This window comes from Chelmon rostratus, chromosome 12, assembly GCF_017976325.1.
Source record: "Chelmon rostratus isolate fCheRos1 chromosome 12, fCheRos1.pri, whole genome shotgun sequence".
Classification (NCBI taxonomy): domain Eukaryota; kingdom Metazoa; phylum Chordata; class Actinopteri; order Chaetodontiformes; family Chaetodontidae; genus Chelmon; species Chelmon rostratus.
Window position 1 is genome coordinate 20,111,088 of NC_055669.1, and position 16,421 is coordinate 20,127,508.

General features: G+C 41.7%; 1 protein-coding gene across 1 annotated transcript in view; it reads left to right on the top strand.

Moving 5' to 3' along the window:
- Positions 1 to 16,421, top strand: part of LOC121614929 (collagen alpha-1(XI) chain-like) — an 84,140-nt gene that overhangs the window by 39,427 nt on the left and 28,292 nt on the right. Inside the window, exons 23-40 of the mRNA XM_041949030.1 lie at positions 381 to 434; positions 1,532 to 1,576; positions 1,981 to 2,034; positions 2,138 to 2,182; positions 2,706 to 2,759; positions 2,852 to 2,896; positions 4,194 to 4,247; positions 4,351 to 4,458; positions 5,747 to 5,800; positions 8,545 to 8,598; positions 9,928 to 9,972; positions 10,263 to 10,316; positions 10,657 to 10,701; positions 11,128 to 11,181; positions 11,332 to 11,385; positions 12,717 to 12,770; positions 13,173 to 13,280; positions 14,192 to 14,281. Coding sequence (XP_041804964.1) covers positions 381 to 434; positions 1,532 to 1,576; positions 1,981 to 2,034; positions 2,138 to 2,182; positions 2,706 to 2,759; positions 2,852 to 2,896; positions 4,194 to 4,247; positions 4,351 to 4,458; positions 5,747 to 5,800; positions 8,545 to 8,598; positions 9,928 to 9,972; positions 10,263 to 10,316; positions 10,657 to 10,701; positions 11,128 to 11,181; positions 11,332 to 11,385; positions 12,717 to 12,770; positions 13,173 to 13,280; positions 14,192 to 14,281 — 1,071 coding nt within the window. The remainder of the gene's footprint in view (positions 1 to 380; positions 435 to 1,531; positions 1,577 to 1,980; positions 2,035 to 2,137; positions 2,183 to 2,705; positions 2,760 to 2,851; positions 2,897 to 4,193; positions 4,248 to 4,350; positions 4,459 to 5,746; positions 5,801 to 8,544; positions 8,599 to 9,927; positions 9,973 to 10,262; positions 10,317 to 10,656; positions 10,702 to 11,127; positions 11,182 to 11,331; positions 11,386 to 12,716; positions 12,771 to 13,172; positions 13,281 to 14,191; positions 14,282 to 16,421) is intronic.

The following is a 16,421-nucleotide window of genomic DNA, read 5'->3' on the forward strand; positions in this document are numbered from 1 at the left end:
GCGGCTTTGATAGGAACTAAACATAACTTTGGGTCAGGCCAGAACACAGGCAGCTCTGCCTCACGAGCCAACGTATCACACCCCCCCCACACACCATTTGCACCTTTTTTGTTTCACATTCTTGACATAAATTGGATAAATTCAACCAATATATCCAAGCAGGGTCACCCAAAGTTTTCATCTAACTCAGTACCACAGCGCCGCAGGACTTTTTAAGGTTTGCTCTTCACTGCCCAGCCAGTACAGTCTGAATTCTTTGGCATTGTTGTTTCTTTTGCAGTAGTTTCACAGATTGAAAGCAAACAACGGAATAAATAAAATGGAGTCACATGCAGCATTTGAAATATTAATCGCATCCTCTTTGTCTTTGTGATGTACAGGGTCCACAAGGAGAGCCAGGGCCTCCTGGGCAACAGGGCATGCCTGGTCCACATGTAAGTTTCTCCTCTTTCCACTCTTTCTCCCTCTATCCATCTCTTTTTTCTATCCCATGTCTGATCACTCCATCTCTCTCGCTCTGTTCGTCATTGTCTCCCCTCTTCCCCAAACTCTTCATCCCTCTCTTATCATCTCTCTACCTCAGTCTGTCCTCTTAATGCTCTGTCCTCCTGTCCACCGTGCAACAGGAAGAACTCTGAACTGTTTTCTTAATCAAACGATCGCAGACATATTTTTCTTTTGCTCTCCTTTCCTTTTCCTCTTTCTCTCCATCCTTTACTCCATAAGTGTACGGGGCCTTCCACAAAACTAACATCAAAGTGAGCGAAGAACTTTACGAGTGTTCACAAACATTGTTTCTCTGCGGCTACGAAGAAGAAAAACATCCTCTCTGTCCTGCTGAGATGAGACATATTGTACTGATTTGATAGCACTTAACCCAGTTACTTTGTCCAGTTGGTGGCACAGTGAAAAATATTCCATTTTGGAGTCATCTTTAATACAAAACAGTACACCCCATATTGTAGCCAGGGCTAAATGACCATTGCCAGGTAAGACATTCAGTCCTGTTGACGCTCAGCATGGACGGAATGGCGTCATTCTCCTGGAAAGTTTTAGCAGGGACCTGTCCTGATGGTATACAGGTTGAATAAACAACTTAATTTTAGTTATACCTGGCCAGAGGCAGATTGATGCCTTCCAGGGAAGGCATCGGCCCATAGAAAAATAACACAGCTCGCTTATTTTAACTGTTAATAGCTTTTTTTATTCTTCATGGGGCGAATTGTCAAGAAGTCTGCAAGATGTGTGACTTGTAGAATAGAACAAAGAAGTTCCCTTTGCACAGCTGAATGAACACATCTGAACATATCTGTGAAGTAGCTTAGCAAAAAAAAAAAAAAAATTGGTTGGAATTGTAGAAGGAAAAAGAAGAATGCATCGCAGAATAAGCACATTACAAATAAGCACACCGTAAAAATTTCCCCCGAATGTGCCGCTTCATTTTGAGTCAAAACCACGTACACCTGGTTGTTGAAAAAGACTACATTTGGCTGACTGTTCTAATAACAGACCTATCTTAATTGTCTTTCAGGGTCTTATTGGTCCTCAAGGTCCAATCGGGCCACCTGGTGAAAAAGTAAGTGAAGAGGGAGCCCAGTCACTCCTTCAGTCCTCCCACCACAGCTCAGCTCTGCTGCCGCGATAAGTGAATCAGTCAGGACCTCATAAGTGATTCTGCAGATATACTGCTGTCTGAGGCTTAAAGTCCTTTACTGGCTCCTCTGAAGGCTAAAAAACACACACGAGGATGGACTCACACAGACATGCACGCACACACACACTATGCGTATTACCATAAGACTACTACTGCATAAGCACTTTGTCTAACTGAAAGTATTTTCTTTGTGGTTTTGTGGATATTTAATAGTATTTCAAGCAGATGAACTTTTGGCAGTCTTCATAATACTGTTATGGACGGGGCTGTGTGCATGCACTCATCTCTCCACTATCTGTCTCGACTTTATTGCTTTCTCTTTGTAGGGACCTCAAGGTAAACAAGGTTTGGCTGGCCTTGCTGGTGCTGACGGCCCTCCTGTAAGTAACGCACCTCACCCCTTTTTCATTTTTACGTCACTCAGTTAAAGCACCACCTGACAACACAATCAACTGCTGATGAACTAGATCTCCTCTTTCGCAGGGTCACCCAGGAAAAGAAGGACCCGCAGGCGAGAAAGGAGCAGCTGTAAGTATAAGCTTTTAATTTGGATTTTACAGGAAAGTATGCACAAGATTCATCAAACATGTCACTGTGCAGGGAAAAGCCGGCGTCGGCAGACCCTGCAAAAAATTAGATTTAGCATTTGTTTAGCCTGCATAGTGTGCCAGTAGGATGAGGTTTAATATAACCACACAATTTAGATAATATCTGTTAAGCCGTCTCAGAAATAGAATACGCTGAATTGCCTTGCTCAGTCTTTCCTGTGATTAGCTAATCTCGTGATTTTCTTTGATTGCCACCTTGTTGTTCTCTGTGGTGAACTGCAATGAGCTGGCACCAACAAAGGTGACACTGTTGATTAACTTTTAAGTTTAAGTTTTCATGTGCATAACTTTGTCCAATAGCTGCTGGAGGAGTCGCTGTTGAATAAAAACATTAGGAAATCAGTAATCAATGGAGAAATCTGATATAGCAGAGACACATTACAATAAAGGTTGAGTCACAGCAGTAGTTCACCAATCTCATGACACTTTTTTCAATCTTTTAGGGTCCTCCTGGTCCTATGGGATCCATCGGCTACCCTGGGCCTCGTGGCGTGAAGGTAAGCACTATCTTAGTCATACAGTACCACCCTGCCATGTTGAATTTCAATTTTCTCATTCTCATCCTGACTCTACTTTCCTCTTTTGTCAGGGTGCTGAGGGAATTAGAGGCCTCAAAGGTGGCAAAGGAGAAAAGGTAAACCCATCCACTGTCTCCTCTTCTTGCTCAGCATGATTGACAGATGCCATTCCTCTAAAAATGGAGACTTGTAAGTCCGTCTCAAATGAGGCTTCCTCGGAATCCAGCAAGTGGAAAAACTGTCTAAGGCCCATCAGGCTGGCAGTTAAGTCTTCATGCCACTGAGCTGTAATGGAGTGTGGAACATTAAACCAGAATGAGGCTGTTTGTTGGGAGGTTTCAGTGGAGACCGATCTGTTGCCATTGTTTTCTTGGCTCACTGTGGCTGAACTTAGCCTGTTGCTAACTCACTGTCACCAAATCCTTTTTCCTGTCAGTTGTCAGGAAATCGAAACTCTTCAAAGACGACCTGAAAATACTGAATTTGTTGTTAAGAGCTCATAGAATCCAGAAAACGAGTATTTTACCATTCCCAAGTTACACATTATGTTATGTGCTCATCACATTTTATTGTGTTATGATTTAGTATCTTAGTGGTTGCATGCATAAGAATATGTCCAAAAACTGGCATCAGATCATCAAAGATTAAAGACTGCATTCTGAATTTCAACCACCAGATGTCAGTAGAACAACAGAGAAACAGAGACAGTGAGACAGACCTGCAAAACTGCATATGTGAATGCCTCAGTCAAGTGGCCGCTAGGTGTCAGTATTAAACTATCATAAGGCGAGCTCAAACTTCTGACTGCCAACAGCGACGTGTACTGACTGGCCACTTTATTAGGTACACTTGTACAATCTAATATGTTCCAATACTACTGTTCTGCCATAACTTCTGCCTTTACAAAGATAGTAATGTTCAGTTTTTGTTGCCACTGACAGAGACGTTAATTTAAGTACATGTTTATTATTGGGTTTGTGCTTTGCAGTGGACTGTTTTATTTTTAGAGGTGTTCCTAGCATTTTATATCAGAATATTAGAAACACTTTTCAATATAACCCAGTCCAGGACAGCACCACCACCCACTCCGACCTCCAAAATAAATATAAAGTAGAATCATTACCTCTCTGACGGTGTCAACAAAAACTGAGCGATCTGAAGCTTCCTTAAAGTAGAATTCATGATAGAGGTTGGATTACATGAAGCTTTACAAGTGTACCTGATACATGATGATGACGATAAAGTTCCACTCTGACTTTGTCACCGAAGTGGTCCATCAGTATTCCTCTTTTTTGCTGTTTAAAGTATTTTAGATGTGACCTATTTTACAGGAATCTGACAGATTTGTCTCTGTGATACGGGATAAAACACTCAGCTCTAAACAATGATCTTTTTCATCTCTTTCATCTTCAGGGAGAGGATGGATTCCCTGGCTTCAAAGGTGACATGGGTCTCAAGGGCGACAAGGTGAGTCATCACCTCTAAAGAGAATACTAATGTTTGCAGTCGCAGAGAGTGATAGGCCGGTAAAGATAATGACACTCTTTACGTTTTTTTTCTTTGAATCAAGGGTGAGGCTGGGGTAATCGGACCCAGAGGAGAGGACGGCCCCGAGGGCCCCAAGGGCAAGTCAGGACCCAACGGAGAAGCCGGTCCAATAGGATTAGCTGGAGAGAAGGTAAATATTCAAAAGCTGCAAAAACCTGTTTTCATGTCATTCTGATTGATGTGTTTTATTGACATGCTGAAGTTCAAGCTCAAGTTCAAGTTTAATTGAAATGGATAATTACAAATAAATCTAATTTGAATGCTTTACAGAGTGATAAAAAGTTGCAACATAAATAAGTAAACACTCGTGTATGAATAGATGTAGGAGTCCAAGGTCTGATTCAGTGCCATTGTGGGATCAAAAACCAGACCAGGATCAAGATTGCTCTTTCCTTACAGATGCCTGTAATGAACTGGAGAGAAAGCAGTCTGAAGAGAGTAGTTTACTATAGATTTACAGCTGTCCTGATAAGATTTTCTCCACCTCCCTTCAGCTCTACAACAGTCCCATTTAATTGGCTTTATGTTGCCAACATTTCTCCACGGAGCTTTGATCTCGCCACAGAGTATCTTGCTTTGTGGTGCTGCAGTATTTATATTCTAACAAATACAAGTATTAAAGGATACAACAAGACCTTTGCAGTTCAGATTAAAGGATTAGAATAGAAGTGATGACTTTGAAGACAAATAATAGTTTACGAAAGCTTTAGCAGAGCTTTGATCGATGAACTGTTTTCTTGTACAGTAAATAGGCTTGGATCAAACCATTGTGTGGCTAATAGGACATCATAAAAGCAAAATAATTCAGTCCTAAGCAACCACATCATCAAAAAAATCATTTGAAATTATGTAAAAAGGGGAGAATTGTTGAAATTACTTGTAGCTCAAAAGTTAATTAGCAAGTTCTTTCAGTAATGTTACATGATTTGCAACACAGATGAGCTAATCCCACCTGGTGCAAATACAAACTAACTTAATTCCCCTTTCAATGCTAATTACACATTTTCCGCATCCCAATTTGCTTTGTATTAGCACAACAGTACAAAAGAAGAATCGGAAGTATTGGATTCATAACAAAAATGACTAAAACGAGAATATATGACTTGTCTTTAGTTTAAAAGCACAAAGGGTAGTTACATCACATATCGTGTCCTTCCTAATGACCATACACTGTCTAAAATGACCAAAGTGAATCCACATTTGGGGATTGAAAGCACACAAGGCCTCCGCACAGATGATGTCATGTTCATAAACATGGTATTAAAATATTTCCCACTCTAGAAGTAAAACTTTATGGTTATAAGTTTATTGCTTTTTGCAATGCTTCTGTGAACTTTACTGCAGTCTCCAACGATGTCTCTGGTGACACACAATGAGAATTCATCATCTCTGTTTTCTTTTGCTTTGCTCCTTTCTAGGGAAAACTCGGAGTCCCTGGATTGCCCGGGTACCCTGGCAGACAAGGCCCCAAGGTGTGTGATGAGAGTAATAATGTACTCTACTCATCAATGCAGAGAAATTCTTACCGTGCAAGCCCCGACTCCCCCGAGGGTCAGAGGTCAGGGCCAGTTCTAGGTGTTCAGCAAATGGCAGTTCACCAGAGGAGGCGTTCGCCAGCTTCAGGGCAATCTCTGCTCTCTACACCGCCTTACAGTGTGAAGCCGTTATGTTTGTGTGCACATGACAAATTTGTGTATATATTCATATGCATACTGTATGTGAATGTTCACTGTACTTTACAAACCTTCTACCCGTATATCTTATGAACCTCCACTTATCTGAACTTGCGTTCTTTCTAAAACCTGCTAACTTGCTGACTAACAGTTACTCACACAAACACAAGCAGACACCCACTGTACTCTCAATCCAGCTCTTACAGGAAGTGTAAGTGGCACGGTCACCTGCTGGAGTCATCAGCTGTCCTCCCTCCTTACACTCCTCCAGGCATTGTCTAACAGCCTTGGCATTCATTGCACTGTAGCGCTGACCACTGTGCCACAGCTCCACTATCAAGATGTGCTGCTGCAGCTGGTTCCTCCATGCTGCTGTCAGCACTGACAGCTTGGCACTGATATGACGGGTCAGATGCACCTACTCTCGCAACGTCCACATAGGCAAGTCTCCCGCTCTTGCTGTTAATGTCAGCAGGATCTGAGCTGAGCACGGCACACAGCCTGCACGAGACCAATACAGAGTTAAAATTCCAAAGTATCTGTCGAGTAATTTGCATCTTTTTTAATGAATGGATATTGTCCTCTTGAATAAAACTTCCCACTAGTGGAATCAGTGTAATAAATAGGTAGAAAGTGTAGAATAGCGGTAAAAGTAAAGATAGCCATAATACAAAGGGTATTTCTTTGTTTGTATCTAGAAATAATTTTGAGCAAAGGCTGCCCACAAAGGTTCCCAGTGGAGGCCAGGATCAGATCTTCTTTTCAGACTACATACTTCAAAAGTGTTTTTGGAGACACAATAAAGGCATGATACATAAACAGCGCCAGAGTCTGCAGCATTTTGAAGAGGTTTCTTTGTAAAAAAGAACAGATTTATCAAGCATTTAAAATGTGTGATATTCACTCCAAGTTAAAGCAAAGCATGAATTTTACTTTAGTAACTTACAATGAGGATGCTTTTATAGAGCAAATCTATTATTTTAAAGCTACTTCATGGGAGCACAAAGAGAAAGAGAGAAGTTAGACTTTTTTTTTGCATGAACACTTTTTAAAGCAGCGTACCTTTTGTATTTTTTTGGACTCACTGATCAGAACACAAAGTACAGGTCTAACCTCTCTGTCTCTTCTTGTGGTTTCATCCTTGGGTTGAAAGAGCCGCTTTTTTTATTAACCTCGCTTGTTTGATTCAACAATTGTGAAGTAGCTCAGCCTATCGACTGGCATTCGTTCGCTCGACAGTTACTTTATATTTAACTGCAGCTACTTAACTTTTCCCTGAAAGTGATCCACAGAAGTGAAGAGGTCAAGTTCTGATCACTGCGGCTCACACATGTTCCCATTGCTCAGTAACATCAGTGTTATAAAATGCCACATTGTCCTCGCGAGTAGGTTCAGGGTCAAAGTCCTGGCTCGTTTACAGCCTTTATCCTCCTCGATCAGCCTGTGCTCAAATCCCTCCACTGGCTGTGTTTTTGGCTGCTGCGCCCCGTCACTCTCTGTTAACAGCTTCCCCACACCGTTAATTCTGCATGCCTTTTGCAATAGCTTCAGTGGACTGTCTTATCTCTGTGGCGCAAGTCAGGCTCGTCCAGTACCAGCTCTCCTTTCAGTTTACCATAACTGCACCTCTGTGAAAAACAAATTAAGCAGCATAGATCTCCCTTCCTGCTGTCTCCACAACGCTGGGCTGTTTGCCTCTTGCAATTCTGCCCACGCTGCCTTGTTGTACTGCCCTTGCTTATGCTGCTCAGTATTATGCCTCGTATACATATGCATGTGAGCGGTAATGAGCACTATAGATGTGCATTACATCAGAGGAAGTTTTAAACTCAAAGCACCCAGACTTGCACATGACCTTGTAGCGCAGCTGGGACAAAGAAATATTGAACTTGAATTGGTTTAATATATATTTACACTACCTAATGCTGCATAACAGCGAGGCTGTATTGGTAAGCTGCTTGGTACTCCCTTTATTCACCCAACAGTGATTTTCCCTCCTAGTATTTGTTTGACTGGCACCACTGCCACTATCAGAGGGCACAGCCTGCGAAAGTCCAATAACTAAATTGCTGATGGGTATCAAGGGGGATCTGCTGTTTCCCCTCCCTTTGTCTTTATTTGCTCACACAGACTTTTTTATCTTCCTATTTTGCTTCCTACCTGTGCTAACAACCTAACAGCACCTCTGTCTGTGTGTCAGAAAGTCTGTAAGTGTCGAGGGCCAGACTGTCCCTTTAGGCTCCTGTTATGCTTTAAAAGAAGCTTCTCATTTATCTGTGGGAAGAAGCTATAAACTGCAGCCGTATGACAACAATCTTCAGCCTAGTATGGCGGCCCTTATGTTAGGACCTCACGGTTTCTCTCTTAATTAGCCTTTGTCAGTAAAGTGCAAAAGGAATGGTGATATTTTCCCTTCAGACTCTGTCACATTGTTACTGGACACAGACATCTCTTATTTTATTCCCTCCGGCTCTCTAATATATTTCCTATTTCTGTCACTTCTGTCTGTTTCGCTAACTTTTTTTTATATATTTGTCGTGCAGGGCTCCAATGGCTTCGCTGGATTCTCCGGGGCGAATGGCGAGAAGGGCGCAAGGGTGAGCCACAAAATTCATTCTCGGTCCTATTAAAGACATGAACACTTGGTCACTGTGTGCAGATCCCTGTGTAGCAGATGGATTAAGTGTAGATTAGAATATAGAAACACAGGATGGTCAATATGTCCTGCGGTCTGAGAAAGGAAAAAAATATTGTTAATTGAAGATCCATTTTGAGTCATAACTCTGAAGAGAGCAGCTTGTACAGAGTTCACATCAAGTAAAGTCAGTTTTGTTTGTACAGAAATTGGCCTGAAGGAGCTTTACAGTCTGTACAAGCTGTATGACACCCTGTGTACCTAAACCTTTTATCCCAATAAGAAAAAACTCTCCAAAGGAATCAGTTGTGCCAGCATTAAAGTTTGTTAATGCGTCCCTGAAATGTCACTTTGGATGTAGGATGTGTGTATTACCGTTTTTATCCCCCAGCTATTTTCAGCCATAAGAATGTTAACGAGGTCGACCGCTGATATTAGGCGATAAGGTCGACCCAGTTCATCCCAAAGGTGTTGGATGGAGATGAGGTCAGCACAGTCGAGCTCTTCGACATCAAATCTGACTTCACGCACTCGCACATGTTGAAACAGGAGTAGAGCCTTCCCCAAAAGTTTAACACCGAGCTGGAAACACAAAACTGCTGAAATACCATCGTACGCTGTAGCATTAAGATTTCCCTTAAGATGGACTAAAGAGCTGAGCGCAAACCATGAAAAACAGCCCCAAAGAAAAAAATGTGTAATCAAGATTTAGCAATCAAGAGAGGATTAACGCTGTGTAACTGCAGAAGAGGGTTACAGATCTTTATTAATCACAGCTAAAAGTCAAAATACAGGGTAATAATTATACCCTGGAGTCAAATGAATACAATTAAGTATAAAGTAGAATAAAACGAATCAATCAGTTTAAGGCCTTTTGCCGATTTTTCCATGTATAAGGAGCAGATGAAGGCATGAGGGCTGTAGGATGGTGGGGAGGGTTGTTATTGACGAGACACGCTCGTCTTTGCTCTCAGACAGACACTGAGAGCCAGACACCCCTGGCCCCGGCATGCTACAACTGACAGGTAGTTCAAGCTGTCAAGTGCCTGTGGGTAACCACTTACCGCAGCAATTTGATTATTTATTTTTGCCCAGAGATGCTCCGATGGTTCTGTTTCATCCCTCACTCAAACCCCCTCAGCGTTTGCGTCTGTCTGATGTGCGAGTGTGTTTGCTATTATGGAATTGCTTTAGCTCAAACTTCTGAGAAGAGATGAAAAAGTACTTGCATCTGCTGATGTTACAAGGTATGATTTTGTCCTAAATCAAAGCTTTTGTTTGTCTTTCTCAGGGAATCGCTGGCAAAGCAGGACCCAGAGGGCAGCGTGGCCCAACGGTAGGCATTTCAACTGTCTGCCAGCCCCGAGCCCTCCACATAAACCATTTATTTTGTTCAAATGAAAATCTATTCCTCTGTGTCGTTGTGTACGGGCTTGTTCCTCTAGTCTTTTGTAGAGGATGGGCAGTGAATTGTACAGATGGGCGGGGAAGGTGCTACACATTGATTACCAGCCATTTATACAATTACTGTCTATGTTTTTATTGTTTTGTTGTGTTTATATCAAACAAAGTACTGAAAATGCTATTCCTTCAATCACTGAATTCATTTGTACACTATGTTTATAGGGTCCACGTGGTGGCCGTGGTGCTAGAGGACCGACAGGAAAGCCAGGTGCAAAGGTGAGATCCAGTACCATTTTATGATGGTTGGGCCAATGATAATGACAGAAACAGCAGCAGTTAACAGGTTAATTTGCTCACATGCTGCACAACATGTTACACAAAGCTTTGTTCGTTGTAAATCATATAAAAATGTAAAAATATAAGTGTCATATAGTCATATAGTGTCATCAGTCATATTAAACAGAATTCTTGTGCCAGATCATGTCGAAATTTAAATGCGTGTGTGCAAACAGGCTTGCTATTAAACCTCACTGTCAGTGCCTTACATGGGTTTTATTCACACTTCACACTTTGACAGTTTTGACAACGTTTCTCTGTGCCTCTTCTTTCTCCTCAGGGCACCTCAGGCAATGATGGACCTCCTGGCCCGCCAGGAGAGAGGGTTAGTATCAGATATTTTTTTGATCATAGCCTCTGGAAAGGCTGGAGTTTTGTGCTCTGAGTTGGTGACAGCCAGAGCACGTCAGGTGTAGTGTGTTTGACTCTTAACTCAAAATGAATTACAGCTATTTATCAGATCAGAATTAAATCAGGAGGCGTATGTGCTCTACAGTAGCTGCTGGTTTTCCAGCTTTGAATTAACAATGATAAATGTATTCTTAATTCACCTGAAGGGGCCCAACTCTGTTTACTCATCAAGCTTAAAGTGACATAAAATCATTCACGTTTATAATAAAAACGTGGCTGTTATAAAAATGCGGATTTGGCAACTAAGATTTAATGAAATACCAGCGACTGCTCAAAGTTGTGTCGTGCTTCTTATCCATTCTTCTCACTACTCACTCTGTTCATTTTCTTTTCATTTAAGGGACCTCAAGGACCACAGGGACCCGTCGGTTTCCCCGGACCTAAAGGACCCAACGTAAGTAGCTGCTGTCAAAGTGTCTGGGAGTTAGCACCGTCCGCAACAAACCCATGTTGACACTTTTCATATAAGCTTTTCAAATATTTATACACACTTATGACCTTATGTCTTTTCTGAACTGTCTTTTATATACCTGTTCACCCCCAGGGCCCACCAGGAAAAGACGGGCTGCCCGGTCATCCTGGACAAAGGGGAGAGACGGTGAGTGGGTAGTTTCGTCCATGAATGCATTGTGTTGTGCCATATGACCCTGAACATCATGCATCAGCGCCCACTCACTCCCCACTCAGTCTCTCAGATAGGTTGTAGAAAAAAACTAAGGCGAGGAGGAGGATAACTGAAATTGCATACAAATTGTGTTCTTAGGGTGAAAGTAAAGCACCAGTAACAGAAAATGCAATATGCTGAGCTGATTTAGCGCAACCTCATAACAGCTGATGGTCACTTATTTCGACCGAGATGATTGATTATTTGATCAAACCATAAATGTGTTTTTGTGCACATTTTGAAGTATCGCATTAGAAAAGGCTGATGGAAACGGCAAAATTCAGAAAAACTCAGCTCAATTTCACAGAAAGAAAAACTATTTTTATGTTCGCTTGAGGAGGTTTTTGCCCTTTTTGAAACAGTAATAGGAGATGGAAACACCTTTTTTGAATAAGTTCCGCTGTAGCGAACATTTAACTCACATTTAACTCTCTTCTTCGCTCCACACAGATCTGATGTGACCTTCCTCACATTTATACACGAAGCAAAAAGAAACCTCACACTTCTGTCGTGTTTTCTACATTTTATTTCACTGTTTGAGGTTCGACTGGCGCTCTTTTAATCTCGACATCATGTTCACCTCTTCCTCTCCAGTGGTATAATTGTTTTCCGACTGAAGAATTAGCTCTGCTTACTGCTTATCTCACTGAACCAGCTGCTAATAATCTCATTACAGTAGTGGATGGAAACAAGCATTCCTTCACATTTTCTTTTGATGATTTTCTCCAAATTCAGTTTAAATCTGAAGTACATTTAGATTGAAACTGAGCTACCGATTAGATTCTATAATAGTTTTGATAATTTGATACTATGTAAACTGTGCTAATGCTTCTCTACTCTTAGATAGGTATATTTTTTGCAGCGCAATGTGGTACAATGCTTTTACTTAAATAAAGAAAATGAATGTTTCTTCTGCAACTTTCGTGGAAAATACGTGACACACAGGAGGTGAAAATGATCTTTGAAATGATGACGAAAGATGAAATGATCTTTCTTGCTTTTTGCAGTGTACAGTCAGAGGAATGCAGACTGCTCTGCACAGCTGTTAGTTTACTGTTCGTTACAAGTGGGAAAGGAAAAACACTTTATTAGTGACAAACAAAAGATGTCACCATGAGTCATATTAACAGCTTACACTGATTCATAGTTCACACTGATTTCTGCATGGCTCAGACCCTTTACATACTGTTTAGCAAAAAACAGACAGTGCATACTGTATAAACTTCCCTGTGTTCACTCAGCTTTACCTCCGTTTTCTCTTGCAGGGTTTCCAAGGAAAGACAGGACCTCCAGGACCTGGAGGGGTGGTTGGACCACAGGTAGATATACAGCACAGTACATGGCAACAGTTCAATTCCACCTCCTCACTTCATCTGTGTCTGTTGCTGAGAGCGTTGGAGAGGCTGAAATTTCAGTATGTACCTGTAACAACAACAGCTGAATCCTGAAAAACACTCCCGAAAGTAATCAAGATGCATCAAATGGTTTTGATAAGAATTTTGGACGCCTTCAATGAGATCTCTTGTCTGTCGGAAGCATTGAAGCGTGGGCTGAAAATACATTATTCCATCTCATTAAGACTTCCATTCACAATAGAAAAAAGCAGAAGTAGGTGAAAATGTAAGATTTGTTGACCTCTATCAAAAGTGAGATATCCTGTATCCATATCATATCCCCTTTAGGACACGTTTACCTGAATATGTCTCTGTTGTCCCTGACAGGGCCCAACTGGAGAGACAGGACCCAGCGGAGAGCGAGGACACCCAGGCTCTCCTGGTCCACCTGGTGAGCAAGGTCTACCCGGAGCTGCTGGAAAAGAGGGTGGAAAGGTAAACCAGCATGTGTTTTGCATGCTACAAAAGCAAAATGCACCAGCCACAAGCAGTTATGTATCACGCCAAGTGTTTTTGCTCATAAAAGAGGACCACCTCTATTCCTACACTTGAACTACACGTTGAATTTCAATGGAACGGACTTATTGTCACATGAGTTCTTGGAAACACAAAGTGTAATAAAGAGAAATACAAACTGCTTTGAGTCACGGCCAAATTCGCATTCAGTTCTGTTGTATTTAAAGATAAAACTGCAGTAACACCTGAGGTCATGCAAGGTTCTTTAGTGATGTGAAAGTACTTGTGTTTATTGAACTGAAGTCTTCTTTTGACAACTCACATCTGAATAAGACGTTGTTTTAGAAACACTTTTTTCAAGGTCTTTAAGATTTTAACTTTTTTTTTTCCACTGTAACCAAACTGCACTCGTATTGTTTAAAATAAATGGGTTCAAAAGATTAAAAATTGAAACACATTTTTTTAGAGGAACCAAAGAGGATGTCTTACTCTAGTTTATCAGTTTTACAGTCTGAAATAATGGTCCAGTAGTGTTTAGGAAAATTGAAGCTTGGTGGTTCAGCAATTAAAAGATAGACATGGTGCCTTTGTTTAAAATCTGGTGCATTCTAGTCTTCATTATTGCTTTGAGCGTTGTTTGTTAAAAAATGGCACATCTGTCCTATTGTGCCTTCACTTGTTAATCACTTGCTGTTGTTCCCGCATAATACGGTATAATTCCAGCTTTTTATCAAACGGATCAATCACTTTAATTGTTTTTCTCTGACTTCCCACTCGCACGGACTCAGCTCCGCTCGTTGTTTTCACCCAAAGCAATTCTGTGTTTAATGATTAGCTGACGGTATATCAGATGTCAGTTAAGTGGATGTTATTTCTTTCTCCCTCTGCAGGGTGATCCAGGTCCTCAAGGTCCTGGTGGCAAGTCAGGACCTGCTGGCCTGAGGGGCTTCCAGGGGGCAAGAGGTCTTCCAGGGGGCATGGTAACGCACAGACCACCCACACACTGACACACTCATGCAAACATACACATGAGAAGTGTGTCATCCCCCATCCTGAGCACACACCCGGTTGAATTTAGCTCCAAACCCCAATTACCAGGCTAACTACCTGCTGCTAAACCAAATGTCAGGCTCGGCAGTGGGCCAGACTGAAAGGTGTAGAACTGGTTTACACAGAAGTGACAGAGAGGACGGAGCCAGACACAATATTGACATGTTTTATCATCATTTATCTCAGCAAGGTGGAAGTAGGTTCTAGTCTGTTGTCAGTGCGGCTTTGGCAAAACATTTTAACCAGTAAAGTTTCTCTGTAATCAGCTATAGTCTGTATATTTTTAGAGGCATTTAGTTCCACATCGAGAGCTGCACTAGTAGCAGATTTTTTTCTACAAGAAATTACTGCTTTGCTCCCAATCGGAGGATGAGTCAAAGCCTTCTGATTCTGATTCAAACCCACAACTTTGTGAGTACATCACACGCACCCTGAGCCTGCTGAGTAACCCAAATTAATTCTCAAAAGAAGTGGGCGTGGGTGAGAAAAAGTTCAAGGTGAAAGCGGATGGCTGTTATAAGGCTGACTGAGGATCAGCTTGAGGGACTGAGGCTGAAGCTCATTTCAAGGCTGACCATTAAGAGAGCACACGACAGCACTGCCCAGACTTATTACCACCGTTATGTTTGTCCCATGTGTGCGGAGGGATGGCTTTCTCTTCATAACGACGGCATACACACACACACACACTCACGCACACACATACACACTACAAGAGCAAATACAGCCTCCCACTCTCTCTTAAAGTGACGGCATCCAATAAAAGACAGGCACAAACATACATGAGCGTGTGCACCTGTTGTATGAGCAGGAACAATAAATTTGATCTCATGTTTGCTGAGGGAGTGCAAGCACACACACACACGCACGCACACACACACACACACACACAAATAGTTTATTTTTCTCCCTTTTGATAGACATAGAGAGATTCACACATACACATACACACACTCTCTTAATCCCATCTTTCAGTCTTGAGGAAAGGCACAGTGGCAATATATGAGCCAATAAATAACTTTTTGTGTGTCCGGCAAAGAAAGATCCTTCCAGCCTTCTAATGCACCGTGGTGAAATGTGGAAGCCGGGGAGCTGGAGAGGCTGCTTGGCAGCGTCTGCACCCGCTGGCTCTGTCGGAGCCTGTAAATTAGTTATTATAATGAAAGTCTTTACTGCCTCTGGTGAACTGTGTTTTCCATATGCAATCTCAGCCTCCTGGCGCTATGATTCAGCAGCACAGGCATTGCCATTCAAGGGCCGGGATCTCGTGGAGAAGAGAGGGGTCCAAAGATATATGGACTGCACCTGAACTTGTGGCCCACCACGGGGTTCAGAACGTTGTCACCCCATTTTCATTTGCTTTGAAGCTCATTTAATGGCTCCTTTTGCATTAGTAATGTAAATACGCCTACAGATTAGGCTATATCATATTTTATTAAGTAATCGCCAGTTTTTCTCTGGTGGAGTTGAACTCAAGCCTAAGTAAATGTTTTGAAATCTTGGTATTTTATTAATGAGTATTTCTGTGCTGCAGCATTAAATTATTATAACTATGTGATTTATTTTCTGAGTTTGGCAATTTTATACAACTCCAATGAATAAATTTCCACCTACCAGGCTCAACAGAATGAAGTCAGTATTACCTGATTGGTTAAAGGTTTGCTTCACCCAATTTCCCCAAGAACGTCTTTCCTCACTCACCTCGTTTTGGTTTTATGTGCTTAAGTTTCTGGGATTTCTGCCGTCACTCCCATACAGTGGATGTGAATAGAATTTTGCTTGTGGTGCTCACAGCATTAAAGGAGTGACATTTCAAGAAGTCCAGCAGCAACATTTCTCTCCAGAAACAGTCGGTATTGGAGTATTTCTTCGGTCCGAAGTAATTTTAAAGAAATCACGATGAGAAACATAAACAAATCCCATTCACCTCAATTTTATTGTGATGACTGAAGAAACATTCTAGACTTACAAAGCAAGACTGAACAAATAAAGCCAAAGCTACCTATAGGACTATGCACCATTATAAGTAAGAGGGAATATGTTTTTTCTGTTTTGGGCGAACTGACCCTT